Source organism: Macaca mulatta, chromosome 4, assembly GCF_049350105.2.
Source record: "Macaca mulatta isolate MMU2019108-1 chromosome 4, T2T-MMU8v2.0, whole genome shotgun sequence".
Lineage (NCBI taxonomy): Eukaryota > Metazoa > Chordata > Mammalia > Primates > Cercopithecidae > Macaca > Macaca mulatta.
The window spans coordinates 23,480,894-23,507,551 of record NC_133409.1 but is presented as its reverse complement, the minus strand read 5'-3'; the positions used below and the strand labels follow the sequence as shown (position 1 = coordinate 23,507,551).

General features: G+C 35.9%; 1 protein-coding gene across 10 annotated transcripts in view; it reads left to right on the top strand.

Annotated features, from left to right (window-relative positions):
* Nucleotides 1–26,658, top strand: part of CEP85L (centrosomal protein 85 like) — a 235,613-nt gene that overhangs the window by 173,165 nt on the left and 35,790 nt on the right. For all 10 annotated transcript variants that reach the window (XM_015137522.3, XM_015137520.3, XM_077999312.1 and 7 more), the window contains 2 exons: nucleotides 8,954–9,075; nucleotides 21,617–21,734. In XM_015137522.3, coding sequence (XP_014993008.3) covers nucleotides 8,954–9,075; nucleotides 21,617–21,734 — 240 coding nt within the window. The remainder of the gene's footprint in view (nucleotides 1–8,953; nucleotides 9,076–21,616; nucleotides 21,735–26,658) is intronic.

Here is a 26,658-nt window from a genome sequence, read left to right as displayed (position 1 = left end):
GTGTGTTGTTTAATCTCGGTGATCTCCCAAAATGATAGTATTGTATTAATTTGAATTCTGTATTTGTTTTAAAATTTATTATTGTTTTAAATACTGTCAATTTATAATATGCTTCATTATTTTTCAAGCCCAGGCTTATTATCTTTCTCAAAATTTTTCATCTTCTACTATTTTATATTTTCTTTAGATTTAGGTAGAAACTACCCAAAAAATCAGTTCTTCATTTTAGGAGTAGACTTATTTTTTTCCCCAGTCCTTCCGATGATGATTCAGATACTGTATCTCAAGAGTTAATTTTGGTAATTGATATTTTCTTAGAAAGTGATCCATTTCATCTAAATCTTTAGATTTATTGTTATGGTATAAAACACATTACAGTTTTATTTGCTTTTTGCCCTCAAACTTTTTTATTCCAACGTTTATTTTGGGTTTCAGGAGTACATATCCAGGTTTGTTACATGGTTAAATTGCATGTCACTGGGGTTTAGTGTACAAATGATTTGTCATCCAGGTAGCAAACATAGCACCTAATAGGTAGTTTTTTTTTACCCTCACCATCCTTCCACCTGCCCCGCTCAAGTAGGCCCTGGTATCTGTTGTTCCTTTCTTTGTATTCAATGTTTAGCTCCCACTTATAAGTGAAAACATGGTATTTTGTTTTCTGTTCCTATGTTAGTTCTCTTAGGATAATGGCCTCCAACTCCATCCATGTTGCTTCGAAGGACATGATATTATTCTTTTATGGCTGTGTAGTATTCCATAGTATGTATGTACCACATTTTCTTTATCCAGTCTGCTGTTGATGGGCATTTAGGTTGATTCCATGTCTTTGCTATTGTGAATAGTGCTGCGATGAACATGTGTGTGCATGTGTCTCTGGTAGAATGATTTATATTCTTTTGGGTATATACCCAGTAATGGGATTGCCAGGTCAAATGGTAATTCTGCTTAGAGTTTTTGGGAAATAATCAAACTGCTTTTCACAGTAGCTGAACTAATTTATCCTGCCAACACTGTTTAAGTGTTCCTTTTTCTCTGCAACCTTGCCAACATCTGATATTTTTTTCTTTTTAGTAATAACCATTCTGACTGGTGTGAGATCGTATCTCATGGTTTTGATTTGCATTTCCATTAGTGATGTTGAGTGTTTTTTCATATGCTTGTCGGCCGCATGTATGTTGTCTTTTGAGATGTGTCTGTTCATGTCTTTTTTCTTCTTTTTAATGGAGTTGTTTTTTGCTTGTGAATTTGTTTAAGTTCCTTATAGATCATGGATATTAGACCTTTACTGGATGCATAGTTTGCAAATATCTTCTCCCGTTCTGTAGGGTATTTGTTTATTCTGTTGATAGTTTCTTTTGCTGTGCAGAAGCTCTTTTGTTTAATTAGGTCCCCTTTGTCAACTTGGTTTTGTTGCAATTGCTTTTGGGGTCTTCATCATGAAATCTTTGCCAAGGCCTATGTCCACAATGATATTTCCTAGGTTATTCTCCAGGGTTTTTATAGTTTTAGGCTTCATATTTAAGTCTTTAATTCATCTTGAGTTGATTTTTTTTGTATGGTATAAGGAAGGGGTGCAATTTCAGCCTTCTGTGTATGGCTAGCCAGTTATTCCAGCATTGTTTATTGAACAGGGAGTTCTTTCCTTTCTCTTTTACTTGTTTTTGTTGACCTTGATGAAAATCAGATGGTTGTAGGTGAATTGTATTATTTCTGTGCTATTTTGTTTCATTGGTCTATGTGTTTCTGTACCAGTACCATGCTGCTTTGGTTACTATAGCTTTGTTGCATAGTCTGAAGTTGGGTAACGCGATACCTCCAACTTTGTTCTTTTTGCTTAGAATTGCCTAGGCTATTCAGGCTGTTTTCTGGATCCATATGAATTTTAAAAGTTTTTTCTAATTCTGTAAGGAATATCATTGGTAGTTTGGTAGGAATAACATTGAAACTGTAAATTGCTTTTGGCAGTATGGACATTTTAACAATATTGATTTTTCTTATCCATGAGCATGGGGTGTTTTTCCATGTTTTTTTTTGGAATCATCTCATTTCTTTCAGCAGTGTTTTGTAATTCTTGTTGTAGAGATCTTTCACTTCCCTAGTTAGTTGTATTCTTAGGTATTTTATTCTTTTTTGTGGCTATTGTCAATGGGATTGTGTTCTTGAATTGGATGTTGTTGGCATATACAAATACTACTGATTTTTGTTCACTGATTTTGTATCCTGAGAGTTTGCTGAAGTTTATCAGATCAAAGAACTTTTGGAGAGAAACTATGGAGTTCTTTAGGTATAGAATCATATAGTCTGCAAATAGAAATAGTCTGACTTCTCTCTTCCTATTTGTATGCCTTATATTTCTTTCTCTTGCCTGATTGCTTTGGCTAGGACTTCCAGTAATATGTTGAATAGAAGTGGTGTAAGAGAGCATCCTTGTCTTGCTCTGGATTTCAAGGGGAATGCTTCCAACTTTTGCCCATTCAGTATGATCTTGACTGTATTTATTTTCATAGATGGCTCTTATTATTTTTAAGTATGTTCCTTCAATGCCTAGTTTGTTAAGGGTTTTTATATGTATCACAAAATATTTTTCTTTTGATTTTTTTCAACCATTTGAAAATATTAATTTAGGCTTAAGTTTGCAGGCTGTGAAAAAACAGACAGTGAACTGGATGCCCGCTCTACATGGTCTCTTAGAGGTGTACTAAAGTTGGCAATATGACTGTGGGTTTGTTTATGTCTCCATTTATTCTTAATAGTTTTTTTCTCATATGAGATATACTATTAAATGTGTAAACATTTGTGATTATTTTATCTTTGTGGTAAATTTTATCTCTTACCTTATAAAGTTTTATAGAACTTTATTTTTATTTAAGGATGGTTTTGGTGTGGATTTTATATATCCAAGAGTGATACTGTCACTCTGCATCTATTTTTTCATGTCAGCCAGTATTGTGCAAGAACATAGTTTGCAAGCCACAGTAGCTCCTGATCTATAATAATAAAAAAAAGAAAACATTAACATTTATATTGGGCTTCATTTTCAGTAGCTTTTAGTGTGAAGGTTTTAAGGCAATTGCGTTTGGCTTTCCTCCTTTTCCACAATCATATATTAATGTGCCAAAGCTAAGACAGTGCTATCTAGAAATTTAAAAGTAGATATTTATGTATACTCAAAGTTGCTATGGCATCACAGTCAGAGGGAAAGGGCTTTTTCCCCTCACTGCTTTTGGGCATAATACTTGAAACTTAATAGATGATTGATATTAGTAAGAATTTTTTTTTTTTTTTTTTTTTTTTTTGAGACAGAGTCTTGCTCTGTCACCCAGGCTGGAGTGCAGTGGTGCCATCTCGGCTCACTGCAAGCTCCGCCTCCCGGGTTCACGCCATTCTCCTGCCTCAGCCTCCTGAGTAGCTGGGACTACAGATGCCTGCCACAATGTCCAGCTAATTTTTTTGTATTTTTAGTACATATGCGGTTTCACAGTGTTAGCCAGGATGGTCTCGATCTCCTGACCTTCTGATCCACCCACCTCAGCCTCCCAAAGTGCTGGGGTTACAGGCATGAGCCACCGCGCCTGGATTTTATAAGTTGTTAGCCTACGTGATACATATAAAAACACCCATCAAATGTGTAATTAAGAGAAGATAATTTGTCTTATAAAGGCCGAAAACCTTTAACATTTGCAGGCACATTAAATTGACAGTTTTTGAATAACTTCTCTGTAAGATTGTAATGTGGAAATGTGAGGAAGAACCAATTTGAACACATCTAATTCTCTTATCATTATTCCACCTTTGTTTAGGTCTTTCAAAAGATAAATGGTTCCAGGGTAGATACTTGATTCATTTCCACATTTAGTGCAAAATGATTCTGTGTTATTTCTATCAGATTTCCTTTTAGCTCTCTCAAGACTGTTACCTAAAAACTGTCAATTATAATGAAAATACATTTTCATTAATTGTTCCTTTTCTGTATGCCTTTAGTAGTGTATCAGTTGTTTATAGAGAATGCAGAATCATAAAGGTATAGTTTCCTTGCTGTTTAAGACTTCACAATATGATTTTTTTATTCTTGAATTTTACTAGGTAACTTCAAATTCCATTCTGTAATTTCATTTAATATAGTATAGATGCTGGCTTCATTATAAAAGCCATTCTCCTTAGAAGGTAAAATGTGTCCGTAACTGTCGTGTTTAGAGGCAGGTAGATACACATGGGTTTAAAAAATTACTTTTAAGTCATCCTACAGCATTTGGTAGGATGTCAGGTTTTGTTCTCTCTTTTAACTATTTTATGAATCAGGGTGTAAGTTTAGTAAGGAAGACTATCATAAGCTAGACTGCTGCTGGTTTGGTAATTTTTAAATATAGTGCATCTTCTTAATTACAGGGAAAGGAATCCTTTTTCTTTATTCCTGTTTTCCCAGTTTCAGAGCTCAATTTTTGTTTATTTCTAAAGGGTTTAGATCAAGTGAGTTACAACACAGAATAATACATTCTCATTTTGTTTTGTGTATATTTGTGGAAGTATTTGGCAAGTACTTTAGCAGTCCATTCTGCCAATGGTTCAAAGTGCTATAAAAGCAAATAGTGTTGTCAGTTGCCCTTTCTCTTTATGCATAGTTGTTTCTTCTGTTTAATCTTTTTTCTTGATGCCAAGAAATGTTAAAAAAAAAAAAAGAAAAGAAAAGAAAGAAAAGCCACCTTCTTAAGGTAATTGTCAGCCACGGGAAAAATTTTTTAGCAGATGACTTGTGAAGAGTAAAGTAGTTTTAATGTCTTCTTGAGAAGATCTTCATCTGTTGCCTAAGTACTTGTCTTACTGAAATAGACACAAGATGTATAAGGTGAAACATAGCTTCACATAATATGGTATAGATCATTGGAAATAGAGAATCTACCTATTTTAGATCTTTGAAAGAGGAGACCGGAAGTCCTTAATCTAGCTTAGAAGATTTTTGTTAGGCATGTTAATAATATACAAAATAATATAATACACATAAACCAATACCTAAAGTACATGCCAACTGTTACTAGGATTTAAATAATGTATAACCCAGTAGGTAAATAAAAAAATATACTTATTTTTAATCTCCAAGTAAATGAAATATTAGTATTATAAATTATAGCACATTTAATAATTCACCACATCATTTTAAGCATTTCCAAATCCTACTTTGAGTTTTGGAATTAGTGATAATACTCTTTTGTTTAGCTTTTACTAGCTTTAATAAATTTCCTGTTTGAGCTGCAGTTTGACAAAAGAGATTTTATCAAATGACTTACCCATTAAATTGATAATCAGTAGGTAATCGGAGTTTCATTAAGTAGAGAGTTTCTGTTAATAATATTGTTTATAGTGTTAAATTTTTTCTCACAGTCTAAGAACAATTACTTTCAAAGCAGTTTTCTAGTCCTGATGAAATTTGGAATACCTAATTAGGCCATAGTGCCACAGGGAAAACCCCAAAACAGGTTCAGCCTGGGAGGCCACATGGGTTCTTGGCTTTGTGCAAGAAGGAATTCAACAGCGAGCGGACAGTACAGGGAAAGCAAGTTTATTAAGAAAGTAGACCCGGGCACGATGGCTCATGCCTGTAATCCCAGCACTTTGGAGGCCGAATCGGCAGATCACCCGAGGTTGGGAGTTTAAGACCAGCCTGACCAACGTGGAGAAACCCCTATCTCTACTAAAAATACAAAATTAGCTGGGCTTGGTGCTGCGTGCCTGTAATCCCAGTTACTCAGGAGGCTGAGGCAGGAGAATTGCTTGAACCCAGGAGGCAGAGGTTGCGGTGAAGGGAGATCGCGCCGTTGCACTCCAGCCTGGGCAACGAGTGAGACTCCGTCTCAAAAAAAAAAAAAAAAAAAAAAAAAAAAAAAGAAATGAAAAAAGTGGCTGTGCCATAGGCAGAGCAGCCCCACGGGTTGCTGGTTGGCTATTTTTATGACTGTTTCTTGATCATATGCTAAACAAGAGGTGGATTATTCATGAATTTTCCAGGAAAGTGGCAAGGAATTCCCAGCATTCTCCTTCACCTTTCAGACCATATAGGGTGACTTAAGGATTTTGCCATGGCCTTTGTAAACTATGTTATGGTATTGGTGGGAGTTTACTTTAGTATTCTAATGTATTATGATTAGCATATAATGAGAAGTAAAGATGACCAGAGGTCGCTTTGATGGCCATCTTGGTTTTGGCAGGTTTCGGCCAGCTTTTTTACCCCTTCCTATTTTGTAAGCCGGGTCTTTGTGACCTGTATCTTGTGAAGCCAGTTCTGCTGCAAACCTATCTCAGTAGTAGAAGCAGTGGAACAATGTGGTGCTTAAGATCAGGTGCTCCTTTGTTGGGCTGCGTGGGTTTGAATCTTAGCTCTGCCAACTAACTGTAAATAAGGTTGTAGGTAGTGTTTATTTAATTGGAAAGATTTTGGGGGACTGACTTGTACAAGAACTAGCTAATCAGAAAGAATGCCTATTTATGAATGGAGCGGGGTCCTGAAGGTCCCTTGTTGTGCTGGGGAGCAACTATTTTATTTGTTGGATCATGGGGCGTTCTGGAGAGTGGCCTGGGCAGTGAAAGAGACAGTCGGCACAGTGGTGTAAACAGCAGTTAATTACCAACCACAGTGAAACTACTTCAGTATTCTGACAACTAACATTATCTGTATTGATGCATACTGGCTGAATATCAGCCCTTATTGTATATTAGGCAAGGGAAAGAATGAAATTCAGAGGCAGATGTCTAACCTGCGCTATAACACTGTGTGTCACATTTGAAATATCTTCCCATCTGACAAAGTATGTACCTTCTTATCAACTAATCTCTATCCTTGGTCTGTTCATCCTATTCTGTCTCCTACATGAAACATCCCATCCCAATATTACTTGACAGTCATCTCAAAGAGTTAATCTGTGACTGATTGATGTCATGCAATTAGTGGTTTATTTTGAAGGTCTTATTAATAGCATTTTTGGAAAGTAAAGGATAAAAATATCACCACGCTTTTGAATTCTCTTGAAGTTGCTTTGTGGTGTTTATACAACATCTTTTGGCTTGCCAAAGAACTTGTGTTCCTATATGATTTACCAGTTATACTAGATTCCTAGAGATGACATAACAAAGTATCACAAATGAGCTAGCTTAAACACAAGAAATTGTCTCATAGTTCTCTAAGTTGGAAGTTAGAAATTAAGGTGTTGGCAGTTGGTTCCTTTGGATGACTGTGAAGCAGTATCTGTCCCATGCCTCTCTCCTAGTTTTTGGTCTTTGGCTTTCCTTGTCTTGTAGATGTGTCATTCCAATTTCTACTTTCATATTCACATGGCATTGTCTCTGTGTCTCTTCACATAGTCTTCCTTGTGTACATAGGTCCAAAATTTCCCCTTTCTTTAGAGACACCAAACATTGAATTAGGCCTCATCTTAAGGAACTCATCTTAGCTTGACTCATCTGCAAAGACCGTATTTCCAAATAAGATCACTTTCTGAAGTTACAAGGGGTTAGGACTTGAACTTATCTTTTTAAGGAATACAGTCAAACTTATAACACCAATATTTTTTAAATGCTGCTTTTTCAACGGAAGAAATATAAGGATATCTGCCATGTTAGTTTTTACCGTTGATTTATTTAAATATCTAAAATCTTTCTTACATTCTAAGCAATTTTTTCTAAGTGATATATTTCATCCAAATTATCTACTTAATAGATGGTTATATTTTCTATATTTTCCATTTTATATGGATATACTTACTACTGTTGTAGAAAAAAATGAGGTTCTTGTCACACGACCAGGGAGGATTAGGCATGCAGACACCTTGAAGGGTGATTGGAGAGGAATATATTGATGAAAAGGAAAAAACAAACAAGCAAAGTCCTGCTAACAGGCCCTCCACCTCACAGATTGATTTCCAGGTCACTAGGTGAGCTGAAGAGAGCAGGCTCCTCCCCTGCATAACGCAGGAATTCCCCGTGGCTCCACTCATTTCCCCCAGTGCGCATGTTGGGCTCCGGTCCACTATGGGCATGCCCACACAAGCCCTGGGCAGGTTTCCTCATCTGCACAGAAGCATCTGATGTGGACACCTGTGGGATGGGTCAGAGATTCTCCAAGGACCCGTTTTTATCTGCCTAGGCATTTGGTTGTCTCACTACTTTGTGAAAATACTTGTGATTTTGAAATTTTAATGTAAGTAAATGATGATGTGATGCATGTCAGTTTGAAGTCTGAATACTACAGATACTGCTTTTATTTTCTTGTGGAAAGTCTCCTGCTAATGTTTGTCTAGTTAAGCCATGGCACATTCCTTTATTGTATTACTCCCTTAATGATTAATCTCATTTCCAGAAAACTTCCACTTCTACTTCCACAAGGTAATGGGAATAAGATCTCATATGGTTTTGTTTTGTTTGTTTAGACAGAGTCTTGCTCTGTAGCCCAGGCTGGAGTGCAGTGGCACAATCTCAGCTCATTGCAAGGTTTGTCTCCCGGGTTCACGCCATTCTCCTGCCTCGGCCTCCAGAGTAGCTGGGACTACAGGCACCCGCCACCACGCCTGGCTTTTTGTATTTTTAGTAGAGACGGGGTTTCATCGTGTTAGCCAGGATGGTCACCATCTCCTGACCTCATGATCTACCCGCCTCGGCCTCCCAAAGTGTTGGGATTACAGACGTGAGCCCCGGCGCCTGGCCAAGATCTTACATAATTTTATAATTGACCAGGATAAACGTTTTGTTGTCATTAATTCTTCATTAGACTTGTACATTTCCTTTAGAACTTCCTTGAAATTGTCCAAGTTATGTTGTGTTCATAGTGTGATATCTAAGAGTATTAAAAAATCAAAGAGGAAATTCTCTTTTTTAATGTAAATCTTTGGGAACATATTAGATGGTATATAAATATTTTCTTTAAATACTTTTAGTATATACTAATTGTGTAAACATGTTTGTGCAGGTTTTGGCTGGATCATCTCGTCAAAGTTATTCACCTTCTGGCTATCAGGATTTCAGTAAGTGGGAATCAATGTTGAAAATAAAAGAAGGACTTCTAAGGCAGAAAGAAATTGTAATCGATCGGTGAGTCTATTTTAAATTATTAAATTTAGGCCTACAGAAATTTAGATTAATGAAACAATTAGCTTTGTGTCCACTACATAGAATTTAAGATCTAGAACCTTACAGATTCATTGATGCCACATTTCTGCCCCTCCTCAGTCCCAATCCTTTAAAGAACTGCTATCTGAACTGATGGTTTGTTTATCTGTCTGATTTCTGTCATCCCTACCATTCACTTTAGTGAATTATTTCATTATTTGGAATCTCCTTTCTGTCTTTTCTGTATGCGTAGCAGGTTAGCTGCAATGCTAATGAACTATTAGAGCTACAAGATCAAGTCTTCATGTTTTACCCTTGAGAACTATCCAGTTAGAAAGCTAGTTTAAAGCAGTCATTTCCTTTAATGTATGCTAGGTCTGAAGCCACAGAAACTACAAAAATGATGAATGTTTAAAATGAAATGACTTACAGTTAAGAATTATGGCAGTTTTGGGGGACGTTCTAAAATGATTAAGGGTTTGAGCACCTAAGCTCTGAAAAAAAATTATTTATGGACAGTCTCCTGAGTATTGTGAGCAGTAAACCCTCATGTTACATCATTATATTTTCTTTAACATATATCCTACATCATTTATGTATGCTTTTGGGATAATTAAATGTGTTGTATATCATGATAATTGGGAAGTAATTCCAGGAGGCTTTTTTTCTTAATCAGTGCTCATAATTACTTATTTTCATGTGCTTGCATAGGATAATGCAGTAGGTGTTTTAGCCTTAAAATTGTAATTCAACCTTTAAATGCATTTAATAGTTGAAATTTCACAAGATTTTACTTAGAAATTTAGCAGTGTTAACGAAGATCTAGTGGAATATAAAGTAGACCACAGACATCTGCACTTGTTCTCCACTATATTCCCCCATTTTTTTTTTTTTTTTTTTTTTTAGAGTCTCAGTCTGTCACCCATGCTGGAGTGCAGTGGTGTCATCTCAGCTCACTGTAACCTTCACCTCCCAGGCTCAAGTGATTCTTGTGCCTCAGCCTCCTGAGTAGCTGGGATTACAGCTGTGCACCACCATACCTGGCTAATTTTTCTATTTTTTAGTAGGGACAGGGATTTGCCATGTTGGCCAGGCTTGTCTTGAACTCCTGGCCTAAATTGATCCACCTGCCTCGGTCTCTCAAAGTGCTAGGATTACAAACATGAGTCACCATGCCCAGTCTATTCCCAACATTTTGAAGAGAGCCTGGCGTAGTATAGGCCTTAAAACTTGATACTTTCATACCTGATAAATGAAGGATTGTGGAAGATAGTTTTAATTGATTTTAGGAAAAAGCTACTTAAAAATATTAGTTGTTTCTAGTACAAGTGAATGTTATATACGAATAAGTACAGGCCCAGTGGATATGTATTTTTAATACCTATAATTTAATATAGTTACAGTTTCACATACTTGAAATTAATATTCGCTCTTGTTGCTCAGGCTGGAGTGCAATGGCACAATTTTGGCTCACCGCAACCTCCACCTTCTGGGTTCAAGCGATTCTCCTGCCTCAGCCTCCCAAGCAGCTGGGATTGCAGCCATGTGCCATCACACCCAGCTAATTTTGTATTTTTAGTAGAGATGGGGTTTCTCTATGTTGGTCAGGCTGGTCTTGAACTCGCGACCTCAGGTGATCCACCCGCCTCGGCCTCCCCAAGTACTGGGATTACAGGCATGAGCCCCCATGCCCAACCTGAAATTCATACTTTAAAAAAATAGACTAAAATTCATTTACCTATATGGATTTGCCCTCCCTCAAACAATGGAAATCAGTTGGCATTATTATTTTTTTGAATACCATTCCATTGGATATAAGTTAATAGAAAATGCAGAAAATTATTGACAATCTAATAAAATATATATTTCTCAATTGCATATATTGTAGAAGCAGACTAAGGAATAATTCAAAATAACTCAAGTTGCTCATTTGGCTAATTCTTCAGCTCGGCTTATTTATGCATCTATGGTAGCAGGTGGGGGCTGGGCAGCCTAGGATGGGCCATGGCAGGATGGCTTGTCTTACTCCACGTGTTCTGTCATCCTCCAGAAGGCTAGCCTGAGTTTGTTCAAGTGGTAGCTGGGTGTGATTGTAAGAAAGAATGAAGCATATGAACTCTCTTGAAGCTTAGACTCAGAACTGGCCCAACATCACGTCCATTATATTCTGTTAGTCACTAGGCCAGTAGTAGACTTCACTTCCGGACAGTGGAAACAGCAAAATCACAGGAGGCATTAGTAATTAGGGAGGGTAATAATTGAGGCATTTTAGTAAGTAGTCTACCCAGTATCTTAAATAATCTTTGGTTTCTTTATGAGTTTATTATAAAGTTTTTGATAATCAGTGCATTTGATATTGTATAAAACAGAAGAGAAGCTAAGCAGCTTTTGTTTCTAAAGCAGCACAACTATCATTTAAAAGTAAAAATGTTTGTATATACAAATTTCTATAACATATATAGTACCTAAATTGGAATCAAATATATAACATTTCTGTTTTTGAAGAAGCAGACTAGAATAATGGCCTTTAAAATGTTGGTGGCACATGTAGAGGCTACTTCAGAGACAGACTTCATAGGATTTGGTGTCCAGTTGGATGGAATTGAGAGTAAACCTGCCGAACTTTTTACTTTGGGATATGGTGTGGTGATACCTTTCAAATCACTTAACTAAAAATTATATGTTGTACATTTGAAAGTGATACCTTTCAAATCACTTAACTGAAAATTATATGTTGTATATTACTTCTGAAAATATATTACCCAAAATTACATGAGAAAAAAATGTGTTTTTTTCACATTGCATATAACTTTCATAGGAGAAGACTGGATTATTAGGGTAAAGCAGAGAAAGTGGGAAAAATAACTGCTATAGAAACTATTCCTAAATGCTCCACATGTCATGAGAAAAAGCATATGGATAAACTTCAGGAACAATTCAGAAAAACATTTGCCACTATAACCATTTAGGTGATTGACCTTTTGCACTTCAGTCTCCTTAACTGCCTGGGTGAAGGAGTTTCACCACTTAAACAAAAATAAAGTTTTTTGAAAGTTTGTCTCATAGAAGTAGAGACTGGAATAGTGGTTACTGGAGGCCGGGAAGACTGGGGGAAGTAGCGAATACAGAGAGGTTGGTTAATGAATAGAGTTGCAGTTAGATAGAAGTTCTAGTGTTCTGTTGCACTGTAGGATAACTATAATAAACAATAATTATATTTTTTTCAAATAGCTAGAAGAGAGTAATTTGAATGTTAACAGCACAAAGAAATGATAAAGGTTTGAGGTGATGGATATGCTAATTGCCCTACTTTGATCACTATACATTGTACACATGTATCTAAATATCACATTATATCCCACAAAAGTGACAATTATGTCAATTAAAGAATATATATTTTCAAAAATGTTTAAATATATAGAAATAAAATTGGTTTTGTATCCCGCAATCTCATCTCACTGATTAGTTCAAGTAGTTATTTTTTTTATAGATTCGGTAGGATTGTCTACATAAACAATCATGATGTCTGTGATTAAAGGCGGATTTACTTTTTCCGTTTCAGTATAGAGTCTTTTTCTTGCCTTCTATTGAAGTAAATAGAGCCTCCAATACAGTGATGACTAGAAGCAGTGAGAGTAAACATCCTTTTCCTTGTCTTGTCCCTAATTTGTTTTAGGCGAAAGTCTTCAGCCTTTCACCATTAAGTGTGATGTTAGCTGTGTTTCGTAGTTGTGTGTTTTAGATTGTGGAAATTCCTTCTATTCTAGGTAGTTGATGAATTTTCAGACGTAAAACCTACCATGGTGTTCCTGGGATACACCCCCTTGGTTATGATGTATTTTCCTTATCTTTGGATCCCATGTGTTAAGAATTTTTACATTTATATTTACAATATATATTTACATATATTGGTCTGTATTTTTCTTTTCTTGTAATGTATTTATCTGATTCAGTTATTCGTCACGCTGGCCTCATAGAGTTGGGAATTATTCACTGCTTTTTGGGATACATTGTGTACAACTAGTATTTTTTATTTCCTAAACTTTCAGCGGAATTCTTCATTGAAGACTGTTGACCCTCCTGACCTTTCTTTATCGAAAGGTCAACTAAAAACCCAATTTCCGTAATATACATAGGACTATTTAAATACTTTGGAAAGTCTACTTTGGGTTTCATTTGTTCTTCTTTTTCTAACTTCTTTTTTTGAGACGGAGTCCTGCCCCACACCCCCCCCACTCTGCCGCGCGCGCGCAAGCACACACGCACACACGCACACAGTCTTGCTCTATCACCCAGATAGATTGTGCGCGCGCACACACACACACACAGACACAGTGTTGCTCTATCACCCAGATAGATCGTGTGCAGTGGCGTAATCTCGGCTCACTGCATCCTCAGCCTCCCGGGTTCAAGCAGTTCTCCTGCCTCAGCTTCCTGAGTAGCTGGGATTATAGGTGCCCACAGCCCGGCCTCACGCCTCCCCCTCCTCCCGATTTCTGTATTTTTAGTAGAGATGTGGTTTCACCATGTTGGCCAGGCTGGTCTCGAACTTCTGACCTCGTGATCTGCCTGCCTTGGCCTCCCAAAGTGCTGGGATTACAGGCATGAGCCACCACACCTGGCCTTTTTTTTTTTTTTTCCTAACTTCTTGAAGTGGAGGCTGAGATAATTTGAGAGCTTTCTTCTTTTCTGGTATAGTCATTTAGTCTCTCGGACCACAGTGCAATCAAATTAGAACTCAGGGTTAAGAAACTCATTCAAAACTGCAGGAATACATGGAAACTGAACAACCTGCTCCTGAATGACTGCTGGGTAAATAACGAAATTAAGGCAGAAATAAAGATGTTCTTTGAAACCAATGAGAACAAAGACACAATGTACTGGAATCTCTGGGACACATTTAAACCAGTGTTTAGGAGGAAATTTATAACACTAAATGCCCATAAGAGAGCAGGAAAGATCTAAAATTGACACCCTAACATCACAACTAAAAGAACTAGAGAAGTAAGAGCAAACAAATTAAAAAGCTAGCAGAAGACAAGAAATAACTAAGATCAGAGCAGAACTGAAGGAGATAGAGACATGAAAAACCCTTCAAAATATTAATGAATCCAGGAACTGGTTTTTTGAAAAGATCAACAAAATAGATAGACTGCTATCCAGACTAATAAAGAAGAAAAGAGAGAAAAATCAAATAGATGTGATAAAAAATGATAAAGGGGATATTACCACCGATCCCACAGAAATACAAACTACTGTCAGAGAATATTATAGACACCTCTATGCAAATAAACCAGAAAATCTAGAAGAAATGGATAAATTCCTGGACACATACACCCTCCCGAGTCTAAACCAAGAAGAGGTCACATCCCTGAATGGACGAATAACAAGTTCTGAAATTGAGGCAATAATAGCTCACCAACCAGAAAAAGTCCAAGACCAGACAGATTGACAGCTGAATTCTACCAGAGGTAGAAAGAAGAGGTGGTACCATTCCTTCTGAAATTATTACAAATGGTAGAAAAAGAAAGAATCCTCCACAACTCATTTTATGAGGCCAGCATCATCCTGATACCAAAACCTGGCAGAGGCACAACAAAAAAAGAAAATTTCAGGCCAATATCCCTGATGAACATCGATGCAAAAATCCTCAGTAAAATAAATACTGGCAAACTGAATCCAGCAGCACATCAAAAAGCTTATCTACCACAAACAAGTCGGCGTCATCCCTGGGATGCAAGGCTGGTTCAACATAATGCAAATCAATAAATATAATCCATCACATAAACCAATGACAAAAACCACATGATTATCTTAATAGATGCAGAAAAGGCCTTCGACAAAATTCAACACCCTTCATGCTAAAAACTCTAATAAACTAGATATTGATGCAACGTATCTCAAAATATAAGAGCTATTTATGGCAAACCCACAGTCAATATCATAATGAATGGGCAAAAACTGGAAACATTCCCTTTGACAACCGGCACAAGACAAGGATGCCCGCTCTCACCACTCCTATTCAACATGGCATTGGAAGTTCTGACCAGGGCAGTCAGGCAAGAGAAAGAAATAAAGGTATTCAGATAGGAAGAGAGAAAGTCAAATTGTCTATGTTTGCAGATGACAGGATTATATATTTAGAAACCCCCATCGTCTCAGCCCAAAATCTCCTTGAGCTGATAAGCAACTTCAGCAAAGTCTCAGGATACAAAATCAATGTGCAAAAATCACAGGCATTCCTATACACCAATAACAGACAAACAGAGCCAAATCATGAGTGAACTCCCATTCACAGTTGCTACAAAGAGAATAAAATACCTAGGAATAGAACTTAAAAGGGATATGAAGGAAAGGAGAACTACAAACCACTCCTCAAGGAAATAAGAGAGGACACAAATAAATGGAAAAACATTCCATGTTCATGGATAGGGATAACCAATATTGTGAAATGGTTATGCTTCCCAAAGTAATTTATAGATTCAATAGTATCCCCATCAAGCTACCATTGACTTTCTTCACAGAATTAGAAAAAACTACTTTAAATTTCATATGGAACCAAAAGAGAGCCTAGATAGCCAAGATAATCCTAAGCAAAAAGAACAAAGCTGGAGGCCTCACGCTACTTGACTTCAAACTATACTAAAAGGCTACAGTAACCAAAACAGCATGGTACTTGTACCAAAACAGATATATAGACGAATGGAACAGAACAGAGGCCTCAGAAATAACACCACATACCTACAACCATCTGATCTTTGACAAACCTGATGAAAACAAGCAATGGGGAAAGGATTCCCTATTTAATGAATGGTGTTGGGAAAACTGGCTAGCCATATGCAGAAAGCCGAAACTGGACCCCTTCCTTACACCTTAAACAAAAATTAACTCAAGATGGATTAAAGATGTAAACGTAAGACCTAAAACCATTAAAATCCTAGAAAATCTAGGCAATACCATTCAGGACATAGGCATGGGCAAAGACTTCATGTCTAAAACACCTAAAGCAATGGCAACAAAAGCCAGAATTGACAAATGGGATTTAATTAAACTAAAGAGCTTCTGCACAGCAAAAGAAACTATCTATCAGATTGAAAAGGCAACCTACAGAATGGGAGAAAAATTTTCCAATCTATCCATCAGACAAAGGGCTAATATCAAGAATCTACAAGAACTTAAACAAATTTACAAGAAGAAAAAAGCAACCCCATCAAAAAGTGGGTGAAGGAGATGAACAGACACTTCTCAAAAGAAGACATTTATGCAGCTAACAAACATATGAAAAAAAGCTCATCATCACTGGTCATTAGGGAAATGCAAATCAAAACCACAATGAGATACCATCTCACACCAGTTAGAATGGTGATCATTAAAAAGTCAGGAAACAACAGATGCTGGTGAGGATGTGGAGAGATAGAAACACTTTTACACTGTTGGTGGGAGTGTAAATTAGTTCAACCATTGTGGAAGACAGTGTGGCAATTCTTCAGGGATCTAGAACCATACCATTTGACCCAGCAATCCCATTGCTTGGTATATACCCAAAGGATAATAAATCATTCTACTATAAAGACACATGCAAATGTATGTTTATTGCAGCACTATTCACAATAGCAAAGACTTGGAACCAACCCAAATACCCATCAATGATACTACTAGATAAAGAAAATGTGGCACATATACACCATGGAATACTATGCCCAGCCATAAAAACGGATGGGTTCATGTTATTTGCAGGGACATGAATGAATGAAGCTGGAAACCATCATTCTCAGCAAAGTAACACAGGAACAGAAAATCAGACACCACATGTTCTCACTCATAAGTGGGAGTTGAACAATGAGAACACATTGACACAGGGAGAGGAACATCACACACTGGGGCCTGTCGGGGGGTGAGGGTCTCGGGGAGGGATAGCATTAGGAGAAATACCTAATATAGATAATGGGTTGATGGGTGCAGCAAACCACCATGACAAGTGTATACCTATGTAACAAACCTGCACGTTCTGTACATGTACCCCAGAACTTAAAGTATAATAAAATAAAAAATAAATTTCTAAGTTCTTCTTTATCAATATTTTACAAATTTTAATTTGTTTGGTTTTCATTTTTGTTCACCTCAAAATACTTAGTTTATCTTCTTTGACCCTCAGGTTATTTACAGTTATGTTACATTGTTTCCAAATATTTCAGAATTTTCTAGAATTCTGTCTGTAATTGTTTTCTGATTTAATTTCACTGTGGTCAGATAATATATTCTATCTAAAATGAATTCTTTTAAGTTTGTTGGTGCTTGTTTCATGGCTCAGAGGATCATCGGTTTTAATAAGTGTTTCATGTATCCTTGAAAAGGATATGTACTTTGCTGTTTTTATCTTTTGTGGGGAGTATTCTGGAAATTCCTTTTAGGACAAAGTTGATAGTGCTTTTGTCTTTTATATTCTCTTGATTTTCTGTCTACTCATTCTATTAATGTCAATTATTGAGATCCAGGTGTTACAATATCCAATTATAATTGTGGATGTGTCTGTTTCTCTTCTGTTCTATCAGTTTTTTTTTGTTTCATGTATTTAGACGCTGTGCTCTTAGGCCCAAATGTCATGACATCTTAATGAATTGATCCTTTTATTATTATTAAGTTATAATTTTTGTCCCTGGCAATATTCTCTGTTCTAACAATCTGTTTTGGCCTGACAAGTTGGCGCACATCTGTAATTCCAACACTGAGAAGTTGAGGTGGGAAGATCACTTGAAGCCAGGAGTTTGAGACCAGCCTGGGCAACATAGTGATATTTCACCTCTACAGAATTAAAAAAAAAAAAAAAAAAACAAAAAAAAAAACTTAGCTGGGCACAATGGAGCCTATATATAGTCCCAGCTATTTGGAAGGCTGATGGCTTGAGCCCAAGAGTTCAAGGCTGTAGTGAGCTATAATCACACCACTGCCATCCAGCCTGAGTGACAGAGTGACACCCTGTCTCTAAAATAGAAAAAAAAAAAAATCTGCTTATACTAATATTAATATAGTTACTCCGACTCTCTTTTGATTATTTTTAGCACAGGTTTTCCTCTTTTTACTTTTAACCTGTTTGTGTCCTTATGTTCAGAATGGTTTTCTTTCTTGTAGATAGTATATAGTTAGGTCCTACTTTTTATCCATTCTGCCAGTGTCTGCCTTTTGATTGGGAGTATCTAAACCATTTACATGTTGTGATTATTGATATGGTCAAGTTTAAATCTCCTATCTTGGTATTTCATTTTTGTTTTCTTTTCTTTTTTCCTTTTTTTTTTTTTTTTTTTTTTTGAGACAGAGTCTTGCTATGTCTCCCAGGCTGGAGTGCAGTGGTGTGATCTCAGCTCACTGCAACCTCTGCCTCCCAGGTTCAAGCCATTCTGCCTTAGCCTCCCAGGTAGCTGGGACTACGGGCATGCATGATCATGACCAGCTAATTTTTGTATTTTTAGTAGAGATGGGGTTTCACCATGCTGGCCAGGCTGGTCTCAAACTCCAGACCTCAAGTGATCCACCTGCCTCTGCCTCCCAAAGTGCTGGGATTACAGATGTGAGCTACCGCACCTGGCATTGCTATTTGTTTTCTTATTGTCCCATCTGATCTTTGTTTCCCTTTGCCTTCTCTTGAATTAGTTGAATATTGTTTTACAATTCCTGTTATCTCTTTTATTGGCATATTAGCTATAACTCTATTGTTATAATGATTGCTTTATACTTCCTTAAAGTATAGCAGTCTATCTTCAAGTAATACTATACTATTTTATGTATAATATAAGAATCTTAGAAAGTATACTTCCATTTTTTTCTCTTCTAGCCTTTGAGCTATTTTGTCCTACATTCTACATCTACAAAGGTTATACAACCTGGATATAAATTATTTTTTTGCCTTAAACAGTTTATGATCTTTTAATGAGATTTAAATAATAAGAAAAATATCTTACGTATTTGTTTGCCCATTCTTCTTTCTTTTGTGTAAATTCAGGTTTTCATCTGGTATATTGTTCTTTTGCCTGAAGGTGTTCCTTTATCATTTCTTGTAGTTGAAGTCTAGGGTGATCAGTTCTTTCAGCTTTTAAGTTTCCAAAGATCTTTATTTAACCTTAAAAAAATATTTTCCATGGGTAAAGTATTATAGGTTAACAGGTTCTTTTTTTGGTATGCTTTTTGTGTTGTTTTCACAATTTTTCTTATGTCAAAAATTTTAGGTTGAGAGCTTTTAAATTTTAGTACTTAAAGTACTTCATTGTCTTATTTGATTGCATTATTTCAGTTGAGAAATTTGCCATCCTCTTTATCTTTGTCTCCTTGAATGGATTTGTCTTTTTTCCCTCTGGCTGCTTTTAATATTTTATCACTGTAATCTATTTGATTTAGATGTACCTTGGCTTAGATTTCTTCATGTTACTTTTATTTGGGGTTCACCGGTCTTCTTGAATCTGTGGGTGTGTAAATCTCATCAGATTTGAAAAAATTTTGGCCTGTTTTACACAAATATTTTTTTCTGTCCCTTACTCCCACGTTCTGTCCCCTACTGCCACCTTCTTACTTGTTCTTTAGAGATTCCAATTATACATATATTTGGCCTCTTATGATAGTCTCGCAGCTCACTGATAACTCTGAGCTTTTCTGTTTTATTTGTTTGTCCTTTTTCTCTGTGTTTCTTTTTGGATAGTTTCTATTGCTGTTTTTAAATTCACTGTACTTTTGTGCTATAATGCTTAATCTTTTAATCACCATTCAGTGTGTTATTTGTCTTGTATGTCTCTACTTAACATGTTCATTCTTTCTTCTAGCTTAAGCATATGAATAGTTATAATAACTAATTTACTATGCTTGTCTGTTCTAATATCTGTGTCAGTTCTAGCTCACTTTCAGTTGATTGGATTTTCTTATTATGAGTTACATTTTTCTGCTTTTTTTGCACTCCCAATAATTTTTTGATGCCAGGCATTATAAATTTTAACTTGTTTTTGATGTTACATTTTTTGTATTCCTGAACTTTATTCTGGGAAGCAGTTTTTGTACTTGCTTTTAAGTTTTGTTGGGTGGCATTAGAGCTGTTTTATCGAGGGTTATTTTTTCCCCACTGAGACAAGACTCATCTTACAAACCCTGGGTTTCTCAGCCTTAGCACTGTTGATTTTTTTTTTTTGGAACAGATAATTCACTGTTGAGGGTGGCTGTCCTGTTCATTGTAGACATTTAGTAGCATCTCTGGCTTCTACTCATTAGATGCCAGTAACATTCTGCCCCAGTTGTGAAAATTGAAAATGTCTCTAGATGTTGCTAAATGTTAACTGGTTTCAAAACTGTCCCCAGTTGAGAATTGCTGATGCCCCGGGAATCATGAAGCTTTTTTTTCTGGCAGTTGGGAATAGCCAGTAATTCCAAGGCACCCTGAAGCACTGTTCCCTCTAATATTTTTGTTGGTTGCCCTTCTACTCTACACACACTTTCAGTAGTTTCCTCATGCCTGTATTAATTAGTATTCAACCGAATGCCCAAGGGTCATCCAGTACTGTGAACTCACTACAGCTGCCTTGGTTTCTCCAGATTCTCAGCTTTGTCTTTTCAATTCAGGCAGACTACCATTCCTGTGCTGGGGCTTGAAAACACTCTCAGCAGGAAGTGCAGTCAGTCATAGGGCCCACCTCTTTAGTTACCTGTCTCTGAGAGATTACTGTTCTTAATTGCCTGATGGCCCAGTGCCTTGAGTCTTCACTTCCTATATTTTGTCTTTTTTAAAAAATTGTTTCAGGCATGAGGGCAAAACTAGTCACTGCCTGCTACTCCACCTTGGCTGGAAAAGGAAAGGTGTTTTTTTTTTTTTTTTTTTTTTTTTTTTTTGGTAAAGCTTTAAATTATTTGAAAAGTGTTATATGACTAATCTCTCCTAACTTACCTCCTATTTAATGTTCTATATGTAGATTTTCTTAAAGGTTAGCAAATTTTAGAAATCATCCTGAGTAGAACAAGGTCTTTTGATGCAGCCTGAAACATACAACTTACTTGTTCCAAAACAAGTAAGTAATTTTGGAAAACATCAAGCTGTTTGTTTACTCATACTATCTTTATTGTTCTTTAAAAGCTCTCCTTCAAAACTTCATTGTGGGACTTAGTAAATTTTTGAAGTTGAGAGATACTGCATACAAAGCTCTTAGCATCATGCCTGGCACAAAACAGTTTTAAGATTTGTAAGCATATGTATTTACAGAAATTTAAATAACTTGCTTAAAGCAAGCTATGAGTTGTTGAAGAAAGCAAGGTGTGACTGTTAGCATCTAAGAGGAATATTCTACAAAAGACCACATTGTAGAAGTACTCTACAGTATAAATACATTGTTACCTAATTCTATACATGGTATTTTGTTTTAAAAAGATTGTCTGTTATGATTTTTTAAATTGATAATACTTTTAAATTCTTATGTAAAATTATTAGGCTCCTTAAGGTTTTTCTAACTATTAGAAAATTATTACTCATAATGTGACCTTGATTTATGTTTTGCAGGCAGAAGCAACAAATTACCCACCTGCATGAGAGGATAAGGGATAATGAATTACGGGCTCAACATGCCATGTTAGGACATTATGTAAATTGTGAGGATTCTTATGTGGCTAGTTTGCAGGTAAGATTGCAAAGGATTTTGTAGTTGTTTTAGTTGATGCATATCACAAGCAGATACAAATGTATTTTATCCTTCTTCTACATTAAAAAAATATAAGAATATGTACATTATCTGGCACCTTGCTTTTTTAAAATATTATATAAAGTTATATAAAACACAATGGTTATTTCTCTCTCTTTACCTAGATAATACCCCTTTCCCTTGCTTTTGCAGTTATACAATTTTCCATTTTATGGAGATAGCATAATTCATTCTACCTGTCCCCTAGTCATCAAAATTTGAGTTGTTTTCAGTTTAGGGTTATTGTAAATGATGCTGTAAAGAATAACCTTTTATAAATATTGTTTTGCTCATATGCAAATATTCTTGTAAGTTACATTTCCAGAAGTGAAATTTCTAGGTGTTGCGTTTGTGACTTTTACTGATACTGTCAAATTGCTCTTTAGGAGAGCAGTGTATAAGAACCCTTACTGTCCCACTCCCCAACTCCCAGCCATGCTAACAGAGCGTGTTATTGAACTTGGATTTCTGCCCTTCTAGTAGGTCTATATAGAAGACAGGAGAGATTCATCTCCTTATGGTCATATGGTTTTAATATGTATTTCTCTTAAGAGTGATGTTACATTTCTTTTTCTAAATTTAAGGGCCCATTCACATTTCTGTGAATTGTCTTTTCATATCTTTTGCTCATTTTTTATATTAGGTTTTCGGTTTTTGCTTATTGTTTTTTGGAACCCTTTATATGTAAAGGAAATTAGCTCTTTGTCTATAATTTAATTTGAAAATACATTTTCCAATTTTGTCATATTTTCTGTTTATATTGTTATTTCTCTTTCCTCTATGTAATTTTTTGTACCATGAAGTCTGATTCTAATGAGTATTTTATAAATGAATCTCACCTTTACAAATGAGCCTATTTAACCAAACAATGAATTAACATCCACTGCGCTGAATTCTGATGTCACAAAAGTAAAAAATAGTTCCTGCTTTCATGGATCTCAAAACTTACAGAGGGAGAGACCATATAGGAAAACAAGTTTGTCTATTCCCTCTCAATTTATTTGCATTCACTGTAGGTAAGACAGTGTCTATGCCATATGAATAGAAATGTAAATGAGGTTAATTTTGCTCATAAGGAGAGTATAGTCTAATTGGAACACAGATATAGAGTCTATGAAGCCCGTTAACAAAATTTATATGGCTGGAATGGCTACTTTCCCTAATTATTACCCAGTTTTTAAAAGAGCTTTACTTAAAACTTGTTTCCATGTTTTTTTGATATAAACTTTATATTGGTTTATTTCCCAAAGAAAAAAACTGTTGGCATACTTATTGGGATCTAAAGTGAGGCCTGATGACTTTGTGGTGGTATATACTTATATTTTTGGATGTTGTTGTTGTTGTTCTCGTCATTAAGGTCTTTCTTCCTGGATTTTAAGTTAAGTGCAGTTGTTTCCTTCATTACATCTTCACATATGTCGTTTAGAAATACTAGAGACATTGGTATATTAAAATCAGGAAATATTGATGACAAAATAACTATCAGATTTACTTGAGGCCAGAGGCATTTAACATAGAGATTCCAACTTGCCTTTTATACTTTAGTTATGAATACATCATGTTACAATTTGGTCTCATCTTGGACTTCTGTCACATGATAGCAAGGCTTTATAGTGCAGTACTGAGAATAATGTACAGTTATTTGAAAATGGTATTTCTATACTATGGAAGTAGTGTATCTTGCTTTGATAACAGCATTTTAGTAGACTGGTTCAATTTCTCTTTAACATTCTGTCATTCTGAATAAAGGCTTTAATTATATAATTATCATATTACTGAAAGCATGTTAAAAAAATAGGTATCTGAAGGATGAAGCAAATGTTCTTTTGACACAGCATCAGGCCAGTAGAGGGCTCTCCAAGTCAGTGTGCAAGGACAAATAAAAATATTAATATTTGAAAGGATATGTCAAAGGGGTTGTTTAAAATATTAGGATTTTGAAGTATGTAAAGAAGTGAAATATTATTGAGAAATCTAATTTTAAAAGATGAGAGCAATTCATAAAAGAGAATACAAGGAAAATCTTAAATACTAAATGGGTATGATAAATATATAAGACAAACTTTTATCAGTAGATAGATACAGAGAGCCAATAAAATGGTGAGGGTTAGAAGAAACAACAGATACAGTAATAAAATATTTCTTTAGCAAAGGGTTTTTTTTAACCTTGGATCTTTGAATGATTTAATTCTTTATGCATAACATTTTGTATAGGCATATTTTTCTGATCCATAACATATCCTAATTCTATAGATACTAGACAAAATTATGCTTTTAATAATAATTACTGAAATTAATGTGTATTCTAGAGTAAATAAGTCAGTTAGTAAAATAAAAATAACAATTTTAAATTAATTTATAGATGGAAAACATACTCTTAATAAGTAACTTCTATTTGCTTATTGAAAATTTGACTAATCCTTACAATTAAGATGACCTTAGAAGTGGATATCACTCAGTCTCATTGGTAGAGAATGAGAACCATGCCTTTATTTTAAAATCCAAACTTTCTGGATAGTTTTAATGGTAGATTGGTAGAACCAAGGAGTAGTTTGTATTTCCATTTGTCCCTAAATTTCCATCTGTGGTTAACAGACCTTCGTGGAATAAACCAAATATGAAGGACGCTTTTTCTTTACCTAAATTGAAGAAGAAAGAGGTCTCTTCAGTATATCTGTGAACTTCGGAAAGACCAGCCAAATCATAGTTACTATCACTGCTTCCATTGACGCACCCTTTCCTTTCTTTCCATTTTATTCTTCTTCTTTCCATTTACATCAGTTTTTTCTATTTCTTCTTCAGTTGGTTTGTTTCTACCACCAAATCTGTGTTAATGAACATTTAATAAAAGGAGTCCCACCTTTACAAATGAGCCTCTTCAACAAAGCATTAAACATCGAATATGTTAAATTCTGGGGACACAAAAGCAAATAATGGTTTCTGCCTTTTTGGAACTAAAACCCTACAGAGAGAGTATATCCAAAAATTTATTTATCCATTTCCTTAAAAATTGTTTATCTTGACTATGGATAAGGTTCCATTTATGGTGTAGCAATAGAAATGTGAATGAAACTGATTTTGCCCTCAAGGAATGTGTAGTCTAATGGAGAACACAGACAACAGATAGTTGCAGTGTGTCGATTCCCACAGGGGTTATGTATGAAATGCTTTGGGAGCTCCAACTATGAATTTAGAAGCTAGTCTTCCAAAGGCCTGGCCAGGCTTCCTGTAGAAAGTGATCATCTAGTTTGAGAACCTGATGAACTAAATGAGTTGAGTCAGGTGAAGGGGGTGAAGGAGTAGTGTTTGAGGCATCGTGTATGGCATGTGGAGAAGCTTAAAGGAATGAGGAGAAGTATAATGCATTTGGAAAACTACAAATTATTCTGTATGGATAAAATGTAATATGAGAGAAAGGTAGTGGTAGATATGTGGTTGAAGAGGTAAGCAAGGGCCAAGTGTTACCAATGACCTGAGGTGTAAAGGTTTGCTTAGGGCTGGCCCAGTTTATGCCTGCTGTGCTAATAAATTTATTAATAGTGCCATCTTTCATTCTCTAGAGTGTCCTAGTTTGGTTACTCTGATGGCATAATAGAGATTGGATTTAAGATAGATGTTATTGGAGGCAGGGAAACCAGTCAGGAAGCTGTCTCAATAGTCCAAAAGTTATGTGAACATTTGAATTTTATCTCTAGTGGTCAGAATGAGGAGAAGACTGTTGATTAAACATCTGTATGGCCAAGCCTTAGTAAAATGGGCCAGATTTAATGACATTTAATGTGGTGAGAGAATGATTGCCTAGTTTCAGACACCAACAATTGATTGGTTTATAGAGATTACCATGTTAAGAATCTGTTTAGAGGAGAAAAATAGTGAGTTAAACTTACACATTGTAAATTTGGGGTTGAGTGAAGAATTAGGGTAATATTTGTGGGTGCAGGTCTGAGCCAGAGATAAGAGATTTAGGTGTTGTCAATCTAGGTGGGTGGTTATTAAAGCCTTGGGCATGAACAGGTGTTCAAGGGAGGGTTTGTGCAATGAGAGGAAAATGGGATCCAGAGCTAGAGACAGGCAACAGCAGCATTTTAGAAGGTAGCAGAAGAGCACAACTTGTGAAGGAGCCTAAAGGGAGTTGTTCTAGAAAGGAAAGCAAGCAAGGCTTTTTCCACAGAAAGGGAACAGTTCTATAACAGTCAGAGAAGGCAGATAAAGGCTGAAAAGATGTTAGTAAATGTAGAAATTAAAACATCTGGCCTCAGATTTTTCTTTTCCTATATGATTAAGTTCACATAGAGTTTCAACTACAGCTTGTCTTGCTACAAAACACATTTCTGTGGTGCAGATTTGCTCATACACAATTGGTAAAAAGGAGAATGATGTCTGCTAAGTTTTCTAGATTGGTTCATAAGTACTTTCCCCCTCAACTCCCTAGACAAGGGGAGTTACAATATTGTGAATAAAATTAAAGTATTTGGCCAGCAAAGCAAAAGGCTTAGGATTACCTACTATATTAGCAGAAGCTTTTTCCAGCCTACATAAGAAAATTGTAAAAGAGTACCTGCCCTTCAGGTGCTCTTCCTTGAGAGGTGCACTTCCTTCTTTATAGACTTTCAGTTCACGCCAGGTTATGTTCCCTCCTACTCCACCTGCATGGCAACCCCTGTATCACAGAGTCTACCTCAATCTGAACACTCACCAGACCTCTAATTAAAGTACCACCAGCATTTTGACTGTGTGTGTATGTGGTTTTTAAATATCACTGTGACCACCTGTTCAGACTGTCCCAAGTTATCTCTTGAGTCACGGTTTTTGTTAGTACACTAGTTAAAATTGCATCAGTTTGAATTGAGTGTTTTTAATCCTA